The sequence below is a fragment of the Camarhynchus parvulus genome, chromosome 6 (genome assembly GCF_901933205.1).
Source record: "Camarhynchus parvulus chromosome 6, STF_HiC, whole genome shotgun sequence".
NCBI classification, from domain to species: Eukaryota; Metazoa; Chordata; class Aves; order Passeriformes; family Thraupidae; genus Camarhynchus; species Camarhynchus parvulus.
The window spans coordinates 1,000,557-1,022,144 of NC_044576.1; the positions used below are offsets into that span (position 1 = coordinate 1,000,557).

The window sequence follows — 21,588 nt, forward strand, 5'->3', positions numbered from 1 at the left end:
GCCTCCAAATCCTATCTCATGGCACAATGGAGAATCCTGAAGGGTCTGGTGCTCATCTGCCTCCCACAGCCTTGCAGTCAAAGGCCTGCAGAGAAAAGGAGCTCATAGCTACAATGGGGAAACTCAGTAAAAAGTCTTGAGTACATCAGCTAAACGTGCTCCTGTTACCTCCAGAAAGAGGCACCACATCAATAAGCATTTTATTGTGAGATAAACTCATCTATCTTTGGTGAGGTATCAAAGGCAGTAGCAATGCTGGCTGCTAAATTTGGTATCCAGGTTAACAAGGAGACAGTGGACAAGGCTACTAGCGAGTCATCAAGGGAAATCCTTCTTAGTTACAGTTTATGATGATGCCTCAGGTTTTGGCTTTTATATTTTTCAGATTCTGTGCTGCTTTAGTGTGTGGGTCTGGGCTTCACATCAGGGGACGGTGAGCTCTGTGCACAGAGTAGGGAGACAAAACAATTCCTGCTCCAGCTGGGCAGCAAGGACAAATGATCCAAATCTCAGGCCCAAGAGCACAAACAATGTGGGCTGAAGAGAGAAAAACAAGCAGGGTGGGACTGCATGGGCTGGAGCTGGAATTGGACAATTAATCCCAATATGCAAATGGAGCAGAACTGATCAAAGTGAGAGACCCCAAGACCAGCTGTCCATTTTGTGACCATTTTGGTTCATCTTGGGTGCAGCCCTGGCTGGGCTCTTGTGCTGCCCAAGGTGCATCCATGGAGGCCTTTTAATAAATCCCTGCTTTATTCTTTAGCTCTGTCCAGCCACTGTTCAAGGTCAGCGTTCACAAGGCATCAATGATTCCAAAACCAACCCCTAGAACACATTCCTCCTTCCCTGCAGTAGCAGCAGGTTTATCCCCCATTACATTCCCATAAGTTCATCAAAGTTCAGGAGATAAAGGGGTCCCCATACTCATTCTTCCTGCATATGCCACTCCTCAGGACATAAAGCAAGGCAGAACACCTGGGGGGATTGACAGGAAAACCAGAATAGAGATGGAAACAGCACAGACAGAACATACTGGGCTTAAAAGACAGAAGGATTTTACCAAGCAGTGCTGTTACAATCAGCCCCTTACATTTGAAGGACAGCAATAAACAATTAATGAATAAACTTCCAAACATCTCTAATTTTGATGCCTGAAATTAATCTGGAAATCTGAACAGCTGAAACAGTTTTGCAAACGTGATTCCCAGATCAAGAGAACAGTGTTGTGTGTAAAGCTGAAGCTTCAGCACAGCCCTACAAGACAGATTAAAAATGGGTAGTTGGGGTAACTGCACCACAGCAGTCCATATTATAGCACATGGGACCAATCTGGCAGCCATTCTAATGGGAGTCAATGACAGCCACACCATTAGCTCAGAAGAAAAGAAAACTTTCATAAAGTCAGCCTGGAAACGCCTGAATAAACTCCAGAGCTCCTAAAACAGTTACTATGGAGTCCCTATGGAAACAAGCAGTGAGTTAAGCAAAGTGCAAATCTCAGCAAAATACAAAAAAGAATGCTTATAGTCATTTAGCTTCTTTATTGCAAGGCTTGGTGCTGAAACACAAGGCTGGCTTACACCCTGAAGTCCCAGACATTCTGTCCTTGCTCAAAAATATACACTAGCACTCAGCTTACTGTATGAGTAAAGGACAAATTCAGCCTAACAGAAGCACAGTATCAGTGTAGGTCTCCCACAAGCCAACCTCACACACTGAGCAGAGAAAACAAGAGTTGTCCATGGTGGACAACCAAGGGGGTTTCAAAGAGTGGTTTGCACATCCACCCTGGGGAAGTGCAGTCCCAGGAGTAAATGGGACAACAGGTGGGCAAAACGTGCCTCAGGCTTGAGTAACTACTGCTTCCCTTCCAGTGAGTGCCAAGGAGCAAGGGGGCAACTGATAGCACTCCATCACACAAGCCACATCACCCAAGCTGTGTGATAGCAAGTGCAACACACCTGTAAGGGTTAATGCAAGCTTGCACTCCGCACAAGTGGTGCCCAGCAGGACTCTGGGAAAGCAAAGCTGAACCACTCATCTGCAGAGCAGAAAATCCACTACACTCACACGGCCACTACCACACACATAGAGCTGCCTGTTTTTTCTTGGGGAAGGAAAACAAGATGTGGCTTTGCAGGGGAAGGAGCTAAAACTTTCTCTTCCCACCAATACTGTACTGAAAGTAGCAGGAGATCACATGGGCTAGAAACATTTACACACTGCTTGCTTTTTAGTAAACAATGAGGAAAGAGTACATGAGCTACACTGAAAACAGCTGTAAAAACATTTTTCAAACTACTGCAGATTTCTTTCTGAACAGCAGCATAAAGGACTGATACCAGGAGAAAGAAAAGGGGATTCAGAGCAAACTTTAGCCTGCAAAGAACCACAGCTGATCACTTCAGAAAGTCAGGTATTTGACAATGAAACTCAGCCTAGATCTTAAAGGCTTCCCAGCATTGACACAAGCAGGACCTGTGCATTTGTACACAGCCAGTGCAGCATTATTCTCCTCAGGCAGCCCAGCAACATGTACAAGTGCTGAAAGCCATTTCTGTAAATACACAGCAGTTTCAGCATCTGATTCTTTCCACTCTTCAGCATCCAAACTGGGAGCTCAAAAGCACACCTTAAAGCTGAAAACCAAATCACAATAACTGCAATTCACTCCAAAATTCTTGTGGCCAGAATTCCATCACTCCTGACACATTACCACAAATGCTTTTAACCTCCTTACACATTTTCACAGGACACAATGGTTAGAGGCACATGACTCCTATCACCATCCTAAGCCAATTTTGTTCCAGGCATCTCATCACATGTTTGTGGTCTGTTAAACTCTGCCCTTTGGGAAGGGGTGGAATGAGTGGCTAATTCATTACTAGTGAAATTTCTGACATTTATTGATGAGGAGAGGATATCTTGCAAGAAGACACCAAGTTCAAATTTTCACACAGCAGTAGATCATACACTGATGCTGAACACCATGATTGAAAGAGTGTACAGCTAAGTGGTCAAAACAAATTTATGGCCTCTGAGCTTTGAAGAGTCCAGTTCTCCGAGTGCTTCACACTACTGGTCACAGGAGAAGGAAAAGCATCGAGGAGCTGCAGCAGTGTAAACATGAAATGCCAAAGAAGTTATTAAAATAGTATTTTATTTTATGAATAAAAACTAAACAGAATTAGGGCACGGTTCTATTTTCTCTTTTTCCTCGTTTCCTTTGAACTATGCTGATCATCTCTTTTTGAACCAAAGCCATGTCTACCATTCCTGTGCTGATCCTGCCACTCACTCTCCAGCTGTCTCAGCATTTCCTGGGTCAGAAGTCCCTCCCTCAGCAGTCTGTTGGCAAGGGATCCCCGTCCGTAGCTTTTCAGCTCCTCCTGCCTGCCCCCCAGCCGGGAGGGTCTCACGTTCTTGGCTCTTCTCAGCCCTGCAGCCTCCACTGCGATGGACAGAGCCTCTGCGGAGGCTGCACCGTGGCGCCCTGGCACCGCCCTGGGCTCCCTCTGAGTCCTTTGAGAGAGGAAAATCTTCTGACACCACCTCAGCTGTGCCAGGGGCAGCTGCAGACTGGGAAGCTCGGATCAGCTTTGTGATGTTGCAGACACCGATCTGTATAATGTCATCCAGTTTCTTCTGGATGTCCCTTACAAGGGCAGCGTCAGGGAACATATCCATGAAGCGGTAACTGAAGAGAGGCAAGAGAACACACAGTTAAACCTTCTCACTGGGACAAAAGTGGGATATGTACTAAGTAAAACGAATATTCATGACATGTTACACAGGAATACATATTTTAGTTTGCATTTCAGCTGCTCCAGTCCTTGTTTCCACCCTTCTCCTTCTGCCAGTCACAAACTGCTGTCTGCAGAACTCACTCCCTCAAGATCCTCTAAAAGCCCAAAGGAGCCCATCCTGCTCCATGTACATACGGGCTTCTGTGATGGTGTTCACAGGGGTCTGAGGATGAGGGAAGAGACAAGGATCTGACTCCATGTTTCAGAAGGCTTGATTTATTATTTTATTCTACATATTACATTAAAACTATACTAAAAGAATAGAAGAAAGGATTCCATCAGAAGGCTAGCTAAGAATAGAAAAAGAAAGAATGATAACAAAAGCTTGTGTCTCAGCTCTCTGTCCGAGCCAGCTGGGCTGTGATTGGCCATTAATTACAAACATCCAACATGGGCCACTCAAAGATCCACCTGCTGCATCCCACAGCAGCAGATAACCATTGTTTACATTTTGTTCCTGAGCCCTCTCAGCTTCTCAGGAGGAAAAATCCTAAGGAAAGGATTTTCCATAAAAGATGTCTGTGACAGGCTTCAAGACACTGCACTTCTAGGACTGCAAGTCATAAATAACAGTAAAAAATAAACAGTCTTCAAGCACAAAGACAATACCTTAACCACAGATAGAGGTCAAAAACATCATGCACAGCTTCAAGGTGTACAAGTTCCTTGATGTTCCTTGGAGCAGCCAAGGGCCACTTGGTGTGCCGGCAGAGCCAGTCAAACGTCAGCGGCTCGTTTCGACTGAACTGCCGTGCAAACTGAAAAACAAACAGGAGAAATCCCCAAAGAGTTAAATCCCCCAGAGTCTGTATGCATAGAATACTCCATAAAACACCTGCTTTGTTTTACACAACCCAAATGCCACGCATTCTTTTACTTAATTACTCAACACAGGAGTCACCTCTCCTTTCCAGGGCCTCATTAACACAATTTGTCCATGGGCCATGCACAGAGTTAAGCAACAAAAGCACAGAGCTATCCAGAAAAGTGTAACACTGAAGGCATTTGACTACATCTAGCAAAGCAGATGGACTTTGTGTCCTTTTTAATTCTCCTCACCCTATTTGGTTAATTATCTTGTTTCAGGGTTGCCAGAGCTTGGAATATTAAATGTATTCCCTGGTTTATTAAATGCACTACCCACAAACCAAACAGATTAATCTGCCCTAGAAATCCACTCTTCTGAAACCCACACACCTCAGCTCTTCAACTAACAGAAAAACAAGTCAAGTAAGATTTAAATCTAAAATTTTCAAGAGTACTCATGACTTGGAATAAGTGCTTCCTATCTGGCTGATACTACATTGGGTTTTCTTGGCCAAGGAATGGGGCTTAAATTCACACAAGCATTCACAACAGCCTACCTCCCTCTAACACTGCATTATGCCCCTCTGCACCTTCACTACTTGGAATCCAAAAGCTCAGCATTTTCCTAAGGAAGCACTCTTTTCAACTCTTTAATAAATCACTCATTTTTTAAAGATTATTAGCCATTTCTGAAAAGCAGGGTTCTAATATTTGTGACATGAGAGCACCACATCTGTTTCATTTATACTATTTCATTTTAAAAGTTTAATGCAGTCTTTAAAAAGGGAACAATAGCAATACTGTCTAACAAACAGTCCCAAGTTACATTATTATTGAACCTGCAAAACTGAAAAATCAGCTGACTACAAATTCCTCAAAATAATCACTCCTGGGGCACAGCAAAACCCAATTCATCCAGGCCTGAAAAGTAAAGTGACATAATTCTGAGAGCAACTTACAGCTCTGTGTTTTCTGAGGTTTAAACTCTGTGTAACTGCGCTATAGCATCAGCAATCACCCTTAATCCCACATTCTCTTCTTCTGTTGGCAGGCCAACAGCTCAAAGGAGCAGTAACTTGGTTTTTAATGACTGTTTTTAGGAACATGCTAGTGCAAAGCTTAACAGTGCACAAGTGACCAGGGAACACAACTCTCATCTCTCCCAGCTCAGAGCTGACAGACAAGGACAAGCAGTAGGATTTTCAGAAGCAAACAGCAGAGAAGCTATCCCAACTTTAATTTCCATCATAAGAACCAATTTTCAGAGGTTAAAAGCTTTGGTCAATAAAAACAGTGAAGAATTCAATACATGTCTAGCTATTTTATATCCCTTCTACTACCTGTGAGCACTTTAAGAATGCTCTCAAATGATCTGATAGCGAAGCCCACAACAAATACAGCAGCTAGATACGGTCCCAGTGCACCAAAACCCTCTTGGTACAATACAAACATCACATTTTTTGAGGGAAAAAAAATAGCTGACCTTCAGCAAAGTGGTACACACAAAAGGCTCTTTCCTGTTCAAGGGTGCAGTGCAGAAGACGTATCGTGATCGCAGATTGAGTGGAATGTGCTGAATCATATCTGCCAGAAATTTGAAGTCATCAATATTGCAGACAAAGTACATCCCATCGACCTGGGAGAGGCTCACAAAAATATCCTGGGAAAATAAAACCAAATGTAAGAATGTTAGTACAGGAGAGGCTTGTTCAACTTTGTCTTACCAACCAAAAAATTATTTAGAGTTTGAAAGACTAGTTATACTGAAAGAACAATTTAAAAAGCTCAAATATGAAGACAGTAATAAAAAAGTGGGGAGTTCTCCCTGCTCTTTTAGCAGAATTTGCATTAAATTCTCTAATACAGGATCAGAGGAGAAGACACAACACACTACACTTTATTTAAACACTTTCAATCAGTCTGCTAAATAATAAAGTTCTGGAAGGCTACATTTTAGTTAGAACACCACAGGAACCAGTTACCACTATGTTTAGAAATTTCTCCAGGTTTGTCACTTAGCATGACCCAAAAAGCTAACTTTACAGCACACAATTCAATAATTGAGGTATTTTTAGCTCAATGTCAGAATCAGATCTATTTTAGGAAGAAAGAAAACACAAGCTAAATCCAGTATTGCAATAGAGGAGTTCAAAGAAAACATGAGACACACTCAAGGTCTGGAGAAATGGAAGATGTAGTGCACACTGCAGGGGGAATTTTATGGGCCCCCAAAATTATTTCTCTAATGCAAATCTTTGAAAGATTTTTTAAAAACATCTTTAAAGAAACGATGAGCTTTTTAATTAAATATGTGACTGAATATTTAAGAGATCAAATACAACACAAGGTCCTTATCTTAACACTACTATGCTAGCCCAGAAATTGCTAATTTAAAAATTTTAAAGATGTGCTGTTACCCTACCAGGCTAAATCTCCAGGTATAATCTTTTAATTTAAGATTAGAAATATACATTTTGCTACATAACAGCAGATCAGCAGGAACAATAATACACAGTTAAAACCATGAAAGCTGTCAAAGATTTCTCAGTTTACTAAAAGTTGTGATAATGTTTTTTCAATACAGTATTGGAATCTTAATTTCTACTTTATATTGTTTAGGTACATCCAAAAGAACTGGTATCTGTCTAAAGAGGAGATCAAATGGATCCCACAAAATCAGTTTTCTAAAAGTTACACAGTTTTACCACAGAATCCACAGAAACAGGAAAAAAATCAGGTAGCTTTCAGATATGTGGAAATCTCACATGCCCAGTTTTCCAGGAATTTTCAAATAATTCATCTAAGTTTGGATCTCTAATATCTTCAGCCTTAGACCTAAATGTCTATATTTAAAAGTCAGAAAAGCTGGAATGAAAAAGCTGCTGCACAGTTTTAAACACATGTAAAAATGACTGACATGTTTCAAAACTTCCAAGTTTAGCACAGAAATGTTGAACATCCTAAATCTATCTGCAGTCACTTGTGTGGCAGAGAGAAGAATCCAACTGATAAAAAAATACACACAAGGCTGTCTGTCAGGCCTCCCAAGGGCAGGTCTGTACAAAGCAATGACTATTAGTGACACTCCATTTCTAAAGCAGAAGCTAATATTTTGATCATCCTTACAATTAAGTTGGATAGAGTGGCATCAGGCAGATGATAAGCAAACATTTCTATCTGCTCAGGAGTAGGATGTAGGCCAGCTGCCTAAATGGAAAATAAAAAAAAACTTCCATTAATTCTCAATATTGTTTTAAAGTTAATGCACCAGAAACAACATATTGAAAGACAAAATGCAAGAAACCAAAGCACCCTGCAGACTCCACTTTATTTAGCACACTCAGCTGAAACTTAAGAGCTTTTGTGCTTGGGCTTTTAATTCTTAAAAGAGCAGATTTAATATAAAAGCAGCATAGCAAAATCTCTATTGTAAATGCAGGTCCACCGATGAGGGGAGAGAATGATGCATCTGACTCCATGTTCTCAGAAGGCTAATTACTTTATTATTATATTATTATAATTATGTTATTATATTATTATAACACTATATTATAATATAGTATTATACTATAATATTATTATAATAATATTACAGTATAATAATATATTATATCTACTATTATATAGTATTATTATACTATTATATTATAATAATAGCATAATAATACTATACTATACTTTAGTATTAAAGAATGCTACACTATACTAAAGAATACAAAAAGATACTTACTGAATGCTAAAAAGATAATAATGAAAACTCTGGAAAGAGTCTCAACACAGCTTGGCCCTGATTGGCCAAAAAGCAAAACAACTCACAGCAGAATCCAATGAAACAATCACCTGTGGGTAAACAATCTCCAAACACATTCCACATGAGCACAACACAGGAGAAACAAATGAGAGAAGAATTGTTTTCCTTTTCTCCGAGGCTTTTCAGTTTCCCAGGAGAAAAACCCTGGGCAAAGGAATTTTTTCAGAGAATGTGAATGCCACAAGTCTCCAAATGGGACATATATCCAAAGTCACTCTGGCACAACTCATTTTTCTGGGTTGCAAACAGGAGGAAGAATAATATAGGACCAGAATATCACAATCCAGGCCCAGAGCACAGGTGTATAGACTGGTTCTCACCTGGACAGGGGGCACAGGCTCGCTGAGGATCTCCTTGAGCTGGGCGAGGTCGTTGTGGTGCATGGTGGTGACCTCGCCCTGTTTGAAGGAGGAGCCGAAGCGCCCGGCCCTGCCCGCGATCTGCAGCGCCTGAGAGGTGGTGATGGTGTCTATTTCCTTCTCTCCCTTCTCATTCACAGTCGGCTTCACTATGGAGTTAAAAATTACTCTTCTTATACACCTGAAATAGTCCAACAAAAACAGAGAGGAATCCTTTTTTGCAAATTACTTCCAAAATGAAGAATAAAAGTTTTTGCTTTTTTTATAAGCTTTTTTCTCCTCTATAAATTAGGGTATCACAGATACTACTTAGGACACAGCATATTCTAAAGGGCAGGAGAAGGTTAGTGGCAGGAGAATAATCATCCCTGCATATATCAATCATGTCCTAACTGCCTCCCAATCCATTCACCAGCACTTGCCTCAGTAATTTGGAATTGATGTGACTGCATGTCCTTCAGCAATGAAATACATCTGGCACTGGGCTGAACTTGCTCTTTATTTCAGAAATGCAAGAGAATGATAACTCTGACAACCCAGCCCATTTGACTCCAGTTCATCCAGTAGGCCCTGTCATCACATTGAATTAGGCCCAGGGAGCCATTTAGTTCTTGGAACCAGTTTTAAAACTAAAGCCTAGTTCTGCCTAACCAAATTGATCACTACTTCAAAATTGAAATGTATGCACTGTGTTATCTAGACACAGCAGATATTTAGCTAAGCTAACAACAACAATCAGACTAGGGAGACAAAAAGCAAAGAAATTAATGTGGCCATCACACCTGAAGGAAAATATAAGTACCATAACCTGCTGCAAGTACTTACAAATTGAGTCCCATTCCAATTGCATCTGTAGCAACTAAAATTTTGCAAGGATCATCAGGATCATTGAATTTCTTTGCCTGTTCAAGCTTTGTTCCTTAAACAGAATGACAGAACACTTCACATAGCAAACTTCATACAAAATAAAGACAATGCATCACTAAGTCCAATGTCATTATAATAGGTTGAGGAAAAAAAGAAATAAATTGGTATTGGATTGATATTTGGCCACGGATGAGGGGAGGAGGCAGGAGGGATTTAAATCATTCCCAGAGCTGTGGATAGACCTCATTTAATTATATCTATCTGAAGATCAAAATTAAGTACATAATAAAGGTCTAATCCCAAGATTAAAACACCAGTCAATGAAAGCTGATTACTTTCTCTAGCTACATAAAGAAGCAAAACTAGGAAACTAGCACTGCTTTATTTTAAAATAAAGCAAGCAGTACAAGGGGGTTTTCTCCCAAGAAAAGCACAAGAAGCAGAACACTCCCTTAACAATAAAAGCACAGTGCTTTACCTGGTGGCAGACTGCCGTAGATGACAGCACATTCTAATCCTCTGGCTTCAATCTGGCGGCTGACAGAGTAAATGTCATTCTTACTGAAGCAGACAACGCAGTCCCCAGCACGGAGGTTATCCAAGGACTCCAAGGCATAATCCAGCACAGTCAGGGGAGTCAGCCGCTCGTAGTTTCGCACCTACAATTCAAGTTGTCAAAAAGGGCATCTCTTTAAACTCAAATTCTATCATATAGAGACTAACCAACAATGCATCCTGTAAAGTCAGCAAACCCGAGAGCACCGTGCCCCCTGGAAGATCAGAGCTGTAAAAGCCCATAAACAGCTGTAGCAGCTGCAGGATCCCCTAAAGGGAACTCAGCAAACCACTTCTCTTCTTACAGAAATACAGTACCACTATTTAAAATGGGAAGGAAAGAACTTTGCAACATCTTTGCTTTACAGAAATTGAAAAACAGTTTAACAAGACTGTAGCCATGATATTTTCATAAAAAAACCTTTCCTTAGGATTTTTTCTCTTGAGAAGTTGAGAGGCCTTCAGGAACAAAATGTAAACAGTGATTATCTGCTGCTGTGGAATGCAACAGGTGCATCTGTGATTGGTCTCGAGTGGTTGTTCCTAATTAATGGCCAATCACAGCCCAGCTGTCCGGACTGTCTTGGTCAGTCACAAGCCTTTGTTATTCATTCTTTTTCTGTTCTTAGCTAGCTTTCTGATGAAATCCTTTCTTCTATTCTTTTAGTATCGCTTCAATATAATATATATCATAAAATAATAAATCAAGCCTTCTGAAACATGGAGTCAACATTCTCGTCTCTTCCCTCATCCTAAGACCCCTGTGAACACCATCACACAAGACTTCCTGCAGGACAACTTTGAGCAGTGATACCCCCAAAAGGACCCCACATTTTTTCCTGTTTTACAGCAAAGAGAACCTGACGTTGTGTTCAAAGCTTCTCAGAATTACTTACTTCAACTTCCTCCCCTGTAGTGTACATGAGCTCTGTCACCAAGTCAATAGCAGCAGGTTCTCCACAAACATGGATTTCTTCTGCACAGAGGCCTGAACAAAGTTCAGTGAAATAAAAAGCAAAATGTTAGTTTTTTATATACAACAGTAGCTTTAGCTGGCTCTCAGGGTATCAAAAAATTGTATTTTGGTTGCTAAACACAATGAAGACTGTATTTCCCCTCCTTCAATGACCCAAACCTGCATTTAAAGTCTCTCCCACAATACACTATTTCCCTGGAGCTGCTCTTGATCTCTTAGCAGCAGGTGATATCGACAATTCATCAGTGTGATAATCAGAGCAGCCAATACCTCTCTGCACCCTCTCGGCCAGAACAAGAGGCACCCTCAGCCACTGAACAAACAGAGCAAAGCTTTGAGTATGTTTTACTTACTACTCATGTTTTACTAACTGCCAAACCATAGCAGAACTGAGGAGTTTTGTTTTCTGCATGAATTCACCTCTAATTCAGTCAGAACACAAAAGGGAAAAACAGGAAGTAAAGGAAGTGTGGCAAATCTGCTGGAACTTAGAATCAAAAGCAACAAAAGGAAAGGGTCAAGAGGGAATCAGATTCCAAGCTTCTGTTCCAAATGCGAGGAAAACTGTTTCCAAAATTCCTCTAGAAAAATTCTAAAATTATCAAAATATCATTCTTGTAAGAACATAACAGATTGATGCAGCTCTATAAATGAGCCATTTGAAATCAACACTATAAAATATTTGAAGTTACCATTATTTAGCACAATCTCTACAAAGGTACTCTCTTGAAAACTGGTGTTGTTTTAATTGAACAGAAAAGCATATTTCTTGGAAATAGTCAATAGTCAAATGTAGTAAAGACTCCCTATTACTCAAGGAAGGAAAAATAAAAGAGGCATCTGAACAAAATTTCAAAAACCCATTTGTTAAGCAAAACACGACAGGTAGCTTCTTGTCATGCAGACAAATCCTTTGAGGCAGATTATCTCTCTAACTTGCTGTGAGAAGACATGAAAAACAAATACTTTTATTTTGCATCACATAACCACTAATGACTCTACTGACTGCTAAGCTTGAATTTCATGTGCCATTAAGCTAATTCACTGCCAACACCACCAAGCTTACCTAGAAGGGCTCTTGTCCAAGCCCAGCCTCTGGCAGGATCTCTGATCATCTGAATTTCATCAATCACAGCAACTTCATCTTAAAACAAAAAAAGAAAAATATGATGCAACAAGGAAGAGCATCTAGAACAGTAGTACATGAAGGAAGTGAAGGAATTCACAGGTTTCCTAAAAATGGTTGCTCAAACAAAGCTGATCCTCTATCACCAAAAAGCTATTCTGAGATGATCCATGTTTCTTCAACTGCTCTATCATAGTTCAGGAATTGTTCAAATAAGAGTGAAAAAGAAGACCTCAGCTACTTTTGAGTCCAAGGAATAACAGACACACACACAAGGATACCACAGACAGGACAGAAATAATTCTGTGCACTTACAAGGTGTATTAGTGCTGCACATTTCAATGGTACAAGCAACATGAGGAGCCTGTCTGGAGTCTTCATTGGCAAACAGACGCTCTTCTCCTGTCACCAGGTCACAGGGCACGTTCTAAAGGCATTCAGAAATCGCAGGGTAAGTTTCTTGAACATGAAAGAATCCCCTTTCCAAGAGCACAAAAACAGTTTCTTACAGTAATTTCAGGACAGTGTAAAAGAAGCTATGCAGGAAATAACTACTCAGCCTTGAGAGACTTGTGCCTTGTATTTAAGTCCTATCAGAGTGGAAGTTTAATGAAGAGGCGGTATCTATAGTTAGATGTTTTCCCTACTCCTGCAGGAGGTTACATCTTCCCCTGAGCATTTCAGAGCTGTCACATCTGCCACCAAAGAACTGTCAGAAGAGTACAAGGGACTCATAAAGCAAGGCCCAACAGTGAAGGAACCTTGCAAGCTTCAGCCTGCTCCAGCTCCTTTGGCAATTGCCTTGCTGCCTCATATTCACACAGCAAGAGCTCATGAGGAGCAGCTGTGAGACACAGCTGAGGCCACCACCCTGCCAGCCCTACCCTCCTTGGTGCTGATGGCTGCTCCATCCATACCTACAGCCACTACAGAGCCCTGCTGGAAGCCCTGTTCAATCCCCAAGGGCCTAAACATGATCCATTATCCAGGAACCAGCCTCTGAAAAGTTCTCTCACACACTAAACACATGGGAGAAAAGTTTAGTAATCCCTAGCAAGGAACATGACTGACTGTACCCACAGTCACTCTGTGAATACATGTGCTACATTACAGCTGTCTCCTAGGACTAAACAATCTTTCTGATGTCTTGCTAGGAGTGACAAATTTTACATCAAAAAAAGAGAAATCACAACATCACTCCTGTACTGTACTGTACTGGTTACAGTGCTTCAGGTCTGGCTCTCTGCAGCTGGAAACACACTGGTGAGGAGCCTCCAAAAATATGCCAAAAGCAATATAAAACACTAATGAGAATTTCCTCTAGGGACCTGATATACAGCACTGCTCGTCAACACACCTCAATCTGCAGAATTTTTCAAGGATGGTGAAGTGAAATGTATTTTACATTGAAGCAGAAGGTTATGGGGAATTAAGCAAGGGTAATTTTTTGTGTACAAGCTATAATAAAGGTCATGGGCAAAAGAAGGCATGGTCCTTATGCTGAAAAACCTAATACTAGAACCTGGCTAACCCAGGGAGCAACAAATCCCAGAATAACAGAGGCAGGTTACAGGGATGATGGCACAGCACAGGCTCCAGGGACAGCACTGCTCCATTCTGCAGCTAAAGCAGAAATGCACAACTGATTTCACATGAGCTGACATCATTGCAAAGCAAAGGGCTCCAGGACCACCTGGGGCCACTACAGAACTTTAAAGACATGCATTCATGAGACTGTTCCAGCACTAAGGGTGTTGGTAAGTAATATGACATACTAACAGCATCATTACTCTTTTGGAAGATCTCATGAGCCAGAAGTTTTAGTGGACCGCAGTATATTCCAGATTTGGCTGACAAAAATCTCTGGATAGCATGGTAAGTTTTTCCACTGTTTGTAGGACCAGCATGGAATATTATCTTTCTCTGAATAGCTCTGGCATCTGGATACCTAAAGCCAAGACAAAAAAAAGTATATGTCAGTATATTCACTCTGCTCAGCCTATTTGCCTACAGAACTTCTAGGTAAAAATGAGAAAAAATGAGATCTGTTGAACATTTATCTGGATACTGACTCAGGAGAAACTTGAAATTATCTTAAGCATTTATTCATTAATAATTATAACGTGCGTTGAAAGCAAAAATATCAAGTTCTTAGAGACCGTATAAAGAGGTTACTGTGTCTTACATATTGATCTTCTGAGTCATACAATGCTTTCAATGATTCAGAGTGAAATTCACAAATTATGTTCAAAATAATTCTCATTATTCCTGCAATTCTGTCTCTTTGAACTTATCAATATTTTAATGTTTTGATGTGCTACCTCCCAAACACTTTGCCAGAAAATATCTTCCTGGAAAAGCCACACCAACACGGTGACTTTCATAGCTTATATAATCTTATTTTCTTTTTAACTCATTGTAAAAAATACAAGAGTTCCTGACACAAATTATTGCAAAACCAGAGAAAAGCACTGAAAATGTAGCATAATTCCAGTGAAGTCCACAGACCGTGGAATTCCATGGGAGTAAGAATAGGAACAGTGCAGCCACTGGAGGACACTGACCAGTTGGGGGGCAGCCTCAGGTCGCTGATCTTGCGCAGATCATCCATGCAGTCCAGCATGGGGAAGATCTGCTTGGCGTGCCTCAGGAAAAATGGGAACAGATCATCCACGTGACCTGGAGGAACAAATCCTTTTCAGAAAGTTTCTGTGCTTGTCTGAGTGTCTACCTTCATTAAAAACTTTGAAAAGTATTTTCTACCATTCCACTCCACACTTATGTACTCCTTTCAATTCTGGCTCTCTACAAAATTCAATAATTACCTCAGTGGCAGAAAGGGAAACTAACACAAGTACATGGACTCATTTAGCAATGGAATACAAACACAATCATATGAAAAAGTGCATCTCATTGCAGTACATTCACTGCTCAGCCTATTTGCCTACTGAACTTCTAAGTAAAAATGGGAAACTGTGGAAAAGCTGGATGAGAAACAGCTTTTCTGTCCTAGGAAGATTTTAGCCCCTTCCTCCCAAATCCAGAGGAGAAGAGAAGGAGAAGAGAAGGAGAAGAGAAGGAGAAGAGAAGGAGAAGAGAAGGAGAAGAGAAAGGAGAAGAGAAAGGAGAAGAGAAGGAGAAGAGAAGGAGAAGGAGAAGGAGAAGGAGAAGGAGAAGGAGAAGGAGAAGGAGAAGGAGAAGGAGAAGGAGAAGGAGAAGGAGAAGGAGAAGGAGAAGGAGAAGGAGAAGGAGAAGGAGAAGGAGAAGGAGAAGAGAAGGAGAAGAGAAGAAAACAGATTTGCAACTTCTCCAAGCTACCAAGACTTAGAATGCTGGTTCCAAATTCTAAAATCAACTCAGAAGAGAAATCCAGGTTTATTCTTCTGAATATTTGCACAATAGACATGTGAGCCTTAAAAGACTCATTTCAGGTCACACTCCTGCTGTCCAGCTCTCTTAGAATTTCAAAGAACTGTCCTGATCTAAAACACTGTTATTATCAAACATACACACACAAAAGAAAAAGCAGTGGTTTGGGGTTTCTTGGCATGTTTTTGTTTTGTTGGAAGGGGGATGTTTGATTTTTGGGGGAGGTTGAACTGAGAATTATTATTCAATTAATAAAAATTATTGTGATTTTTTTAAACTGTATTATATTTAATTATCATCCTTGGACGAGCAAAACTCAAATTTAAAAATTTCAGTATTTCTGTATATGAGTTATAGGGCATAATGGTCATCTATAACCAGATAAGGAGTAGAAATGAGAAGGCACCAGCTGGGACAGAGCTCTCCAAGTGCCCTCTAGTGACTACTGGATTTCAAAGAGAGGAATAAACAGAGCAGCACCGTTTTCATTTCAGCCCTGAACAGATGCTGTACAACCACAGGCTGCTCCTTGCTATCATCTCCACATCTGTCATTTCCACTTCAGAAGATTTAAGAACTGAACATTCCCTTGGATGGGCACAGATGTTTCTGATAGGGAAGCAGGGATTTTTAATCTCTCTGCCAGCAGTGAATTAATTCTCAATCATATTGAATAATAACTCTCAGTAAGGGCTCCACATGCACATAGGTAAGTAACCAGGACAAAACCAAGTAAAAATGCACATTTTATTTTACAAGCAGTCCAGATACTTGCCTGCACCACAGCATATATCATTGAGAATAATATGCAAATCAGCACTCACAGAACTGGATTCCATGATATATTTCCTAAAGCTTATAAATGCCTGGTGAAAGAGGCGAGCTGGGGAAAAAAAAAAAAAAGAACAAAATTAATGTGGTCAGGATCAGAAAACTCTATTTGTAAACAATCAATAAAACACTGAAGCAGTTCATTAAAAACCTGTACCTTAATATAAGCTATTAAAAGTAAATATAAATATATAAATAAAGGTTATTTGAACTAAGTGGGAGAAACAATGTAAAGAAGCAATGTTGTGATAAAAAGATCACATCTAATACCATATTTGAAGTAAAACAGATTTCACATTAAAGTAATATAAACTGAAAACATTTTCTTACCATCTAGTCCATTTTCAGCTCCTAGTCTTTGAATTTCTTTTCTTTTGTAGAACTTATTTAAGTTTTTTAGGACTTCACCTGTAGAAAAAGAATAACTTTTTTTAGAGCTTCCTCAAAATTTAATCACATTCTCCTGGCCCAAAGATCCTGGTTTATAGGCTGGAGAGAGGCAATCTTCCCATGCTGAACAGACACAAATGAACCCCCCTAAATCAAATAAAATCCATGAGTGAGATTGGGGCTATTGTGGAGGGCAAACTTCAACTGCAGCAGAGTAAGAACTGCCACAAAGGTGGTGCCAGCCATCCCCCCCAGTACTTGATAGGAAACCATAAAGATGGGAATGTGCAGCTAACAAGTCATGGAACAAACTAATTAATGTTTTGGGGTGGGTTTTTGTTTGCTTTTTATCAGCACCTATCAGGAGGCTTTAATATGAAAAGCAAATCTGCTTGAGCTACTTGGTGACAGCTTTTAATCAACGTCCTGAAGCATGTTCTTCCCTCCACCTGCACCCAAGGCAGATTCCTCAGAGAGATCAGGTAATCCAGACACAGTATTCTTTCTTGTCTCAGGTTAAATAAAAAGAAGAAAAAAAAAAGAAAAAAATCCAGAGTTTCTTCAGATGTATCACAAATTACTCAGCTTTCTTTGAATAAAATCTTATACACTTTTTAATAAACTCTTTCCCTCTCCTAAAAGGCAAGTTCAGTGTTGCAACAAAATTGTATTTACTCAAGCACACGCTGATTTTAGTTCATTAAATGTTAGTTAAATGACAGTACAAAAAGATGTGGCCTCTTTCCATCTACAGCAGATTAGAAATCCACAAAAAATGTAGCAAATTTCATGAACACCTATTCATGAGTTTCCATTATTCTTAAAACTCAAGGCTGTGACCCCTGCATTATAAAATGCTGGGAGTGACAAATGAAGCACAAGTCACTGGACACAACACTGTCAGGCTCTGCTCTCTGCAACTGCCTGACATGACATGGAAAACTTCCCAGAAAATCAACCTTCAATTATGGGAAGATTGCCTCTCTAAAAAGCTGTGACAGAGACAATCCACTTGGCACAAGGAGAATCAGCAGCTGACAAGAATATGGCAAATTTAAATGTACATCCCACACCGCTACAGGAATGTTTTAATGGATTTACTCGTGTTCGGCAATGTTCCCAAAGGCAACAAAGAAGCAAGGGCACCAGCAGGATTACATTTCCTAGGAAGGCATCCACACCCATGTTTAAGGGCCCTGAAATCCAAGACAGACTGGAAAACAGCGCAGTGTAAGCAAGCACAGGGCTCAGTGCTCTTCAGAGCTTCCCCTAGAAGCTCTAGCAACTAACACATCATCAGCCACGCAGCTCAATTCACAGCCCATTGGCCTTACTACAAGATTAAAAGGTCAGTGCCAAAACACGTTCCTATCCAAGGCCTGTGACATTGGGGCTGTGCTGCCCAAGGTCAGGATCCTTCCTAAGCACAAACACTTGTCTAACAATGAGGAAAATCTAAACAAAACAAAGCTGGTATTGGGCATTGCAGCCTATGTAAGCTTATCCAACCGCACATAACACTCAGAGCATGTCTCCTGTCTCATCACCACCCTTTGACCATCCACTCCTGCTTTGAGATTTCCTTTCTTTACCTCTCTCAATCTAGAGCTGTTTTAGCTCTTACCCCTCAATACTTTGATTTCTCAGCAGCATTTCTAAGGTTCTCTGTAAAAAGACAGCCCAACTGCAGTGAAGTTCAGAAATCACTCAGTCTCCAATGTATCAGATTTGTTTAGATGTTTCAACCCTGTTTGCAGGAAGACTTTGGAGTCATTTCCCTGTATCTCTGATGCCAACAATCCACTGCAGTCAGGCTGTATGTTACCACTGGGGCAGTGAAGTGCTTTATTTCACAATTCCTCCCCAACTATTAGACTCCCATTGTCCACTCCAAGCAACCTGTGCATGTACCAAGCCCTGACATTCCGTGACAACTGATACAGAAGATAAACACACCAAAACTGAAAGCATGCATCAGAAACTGAAAGCATTCATTCATCACAGGGATACATTTCCCATGAAGTTGTGGAAAACAGAAGCAGTGAATTAATTCCAGGTCTGTTATGAAGTTTTTACAAAACTGGCTTTACAAAAGTAAGCTTCTAAAAAGACCTTTAGAGTGTTTGACTAGTGTGAAAACTATAATCACTCTCACTTGAGCAAGTAACAAGATGATTCACACTGCAAGTATGCTCACTAACAAAGTTTCTGCACAAGCTGCAACCAGAAAGCTCAAAAATACCCATCTTTATTGAATCTAGTCAGTACTTAGCAGCAGAATCTGATAAACTAGCCTAATTTAAAATATAAAAAAACCAGATGCATAATACTGTGTGTGGTCAGAACCTGAAAGGGGAAGCAGAGGAAGACTTTTTATTTCATTTTTTAAAAATGGCTACATGTTAAAGAAGGTCTTGTCCAGTCTTCTCTAATATTATCGGGTTTCAAAATACCTATACTTTTAAAATACATTATAGTTTTTTCAAAATATTTTTGACAGCAACAGAGAGGCAGATGACCATCACACAGGTTACACGTGGCTGCTATTCCTTGCCAGTCTCATAGGGAAGAACATCAGGCTGTCTGAAATAGTTAATTTCCACATCATTTTAGCCAATCTGTTCCCAACACCCTAGCAAACACCAAACAGAATCTATACTTATTTTCCCAGAGCATTTTAGTTGTAGTTTTGAAGAAATCCAACATAACTGCTCCTCTAATAAATGAGACAACAGGTAATGTACAAGTAAGAAGCCATAATTCATCTTTATTGGCACCTGAGGAATGCACTACTCATACAAAAGACAAGTTTGACAACGAAGATTTTCACATTACAACTGTTCAGGATTCTTCATCCTCACTGGGATTTTTTAGCTTTCAAGGCCAGATATTCTTCTCTCCACAGTTCTGAGCTATTAAGATAATTTGTCCATGCTCCTATACTCTGGAGTTAAGATAAATAATATGTCATCACAATACTTAATTACAAGAAAACATGAAAGATTTGCATTTGCACCCTTAATGCCTTCAGATCAGCAAACATCAAGAGAATCAAGACCTTGTCTCTTATTTACCAAATCTTTAAAGGTCATGGAGTCATAAGATCACAGAACTGTCTGGGCTGGAAGGGACCATAAAGACCATCTCACTCCAGTCCCCTGCCATGGGCAGGGACACTTCCACTATCTCAGGCTGCTCCAAACCCCATCCAACTGCCAGGGATGGGGCAGCCACAGCTTCTCTGGGCACCCTGCCCCACGGCCTCACCTCCCTCACAGGAAAGAATTTTTTCCTAATGCCCAATCTAAACCTACCCTCTGTCCATTTGAAGCCATTCCCCCTTGTCCTGTCACTTCACCCACTTCTGACCTAAGCACACTCACACACAGACAATCTCTTCGGTCCGTAACATCAATATTTGAGGAAACTGTGTCTTTAAAGTTCAGATACAGCTATGGTTCTGGAATGCACAAGACTGCAGTTTGGCTGTGGGACACGCCCCAAGGCAAGCCCCTTTACCCTGACCGGCCAAACCAGGGAATGGAGGAAGGGCCAGCGGAGTTTCCTGCACACAGGGCACGCCTACGGGCCCTGGGCAATCACAGAATACCCTGAGCTGGAAGGATCACCCTGCGCAGCACAGCTCCAGGAATCCCACCACATGCAGGTGCCATCTCACCCAACAGCCTTCATCCCAGTTCACCTTCACGGGCACAATCAGCGACAGGTCAGACAAGCTGCAGGGAAGGGCTCCCTGCCCTTATGGGAGAGGGTGTTTCTGAGGCCAGGAAAGGACCCGAGAGCAGCAGGGGCCGGTTCCCTCACCCTCAGCAGGGTCACACAGTCAACTAAGCCAGAAAGACCTCTTTGATCATCGAGTCCAACCTACGACCAAACACCACCTTGTGTGCCACAGGCAGTCTGTCCTCAAACACCTGCAGACATGGTGACTCCAGCCCTTTCCAATGTTTATTCAGTTTTCCTGTGAAAAAATTCCTCCCAACGTCCAATCTAAGCCTCCCCGGGCACAGCTTGAGGCCGTTCCCCAGGAGTAGAGCCCGACCCCCATCCAGGCTCCTGGCAGGGAGCAGCAGAAGGCGAGGTGTTCCTCGAGCCTCCTCTCCTCCTGGCAGGGAGCAGCAGAAGACGAGGTGTTCCTCGAGCCTCCTCTCCTCCTGGCAGGGAGCAGCAGAAGGCGAGGTGTTCCTCGAGCCTCCTCTCCTCCTGGCCGAGCCCCAGCCGCCCCCCGTCAGAGCTGTGCCCCAGCCCGTTCCCCAGCCCCGTTCCCCGGACTAGCTCGAGCTCCCGAACGTCCTTCCCGAACCGAGCGGCCCAGAGCGCTCGAGGTGCGGCCTCAGCAGCCTCCAGCGCCGGCGGGCGGAGGGCGGCCGAGGCCTCACGGTCGGAGCCGCGGGACCCCCCGCCCCGTCCCCTCACGGTGCCGCCCGCACTCACCCTTGTCGAGGGGCCGCGTGAGCTCGGCGCCCACATCTTCTTCGGCCGCGCCGCCGAGGCCGGGTTTCAGCGGCACGGGCACGAAGAGCGAGGTGTCGGGGGCGCGGGAGGCGCCGCCGTCGCCGTTCGCTGAGGAGGAGGCGGAGGAGGCGGCGGGGCGCGCGCGGGGAGCGGAGCCGCCGCCATGGCGGAGCGCGAGTGCCGCGCGCGCCGGGAGCCGCCGCAGCAGCGGC

At 41.9% G+C, this 21,588-nt stretch overlaps 1 protein-coding gene across 1 annotated transcript; it reads right to left on the bottom strand.

The window, feature by feature from the left end:
- Positions 1–2,724: 2,724 nt before the first annotated feature.
- On the bottom strand, positions 2,725–21,553 carry SUPV3L1 (Suv3 like RNA helicase). The gene is given in 16 exon segments (XM_030951622.1): positions 2,725–3,527; positions 3,529–3,700; positions 4,419–4,567; positions 6,100–6,276; positions 7,743–7,823; positions 8,748–8,967; positions 9,612–9,705; positions 10,132–10,312; positions 11,105–11,196; positions 12,251–12,328; positions 12,626–12,737; positions 14,090–14,258; positions 14,875–14,989; positions 16,455–16,562; positions 16,841–16,918; positions 21,356–21,553. Coding segments are annotated over 14 exon segments (2,028 nt in total). The 5' UTR covers positions 16,519–16,562; positions 16,841–16,918; positions 21,356–21,553; the 3' UTR covers positions 2,725–3,203.
- Between the last annotated feature and the right edge of the window lie 35 nt (positions 21,554–21,588).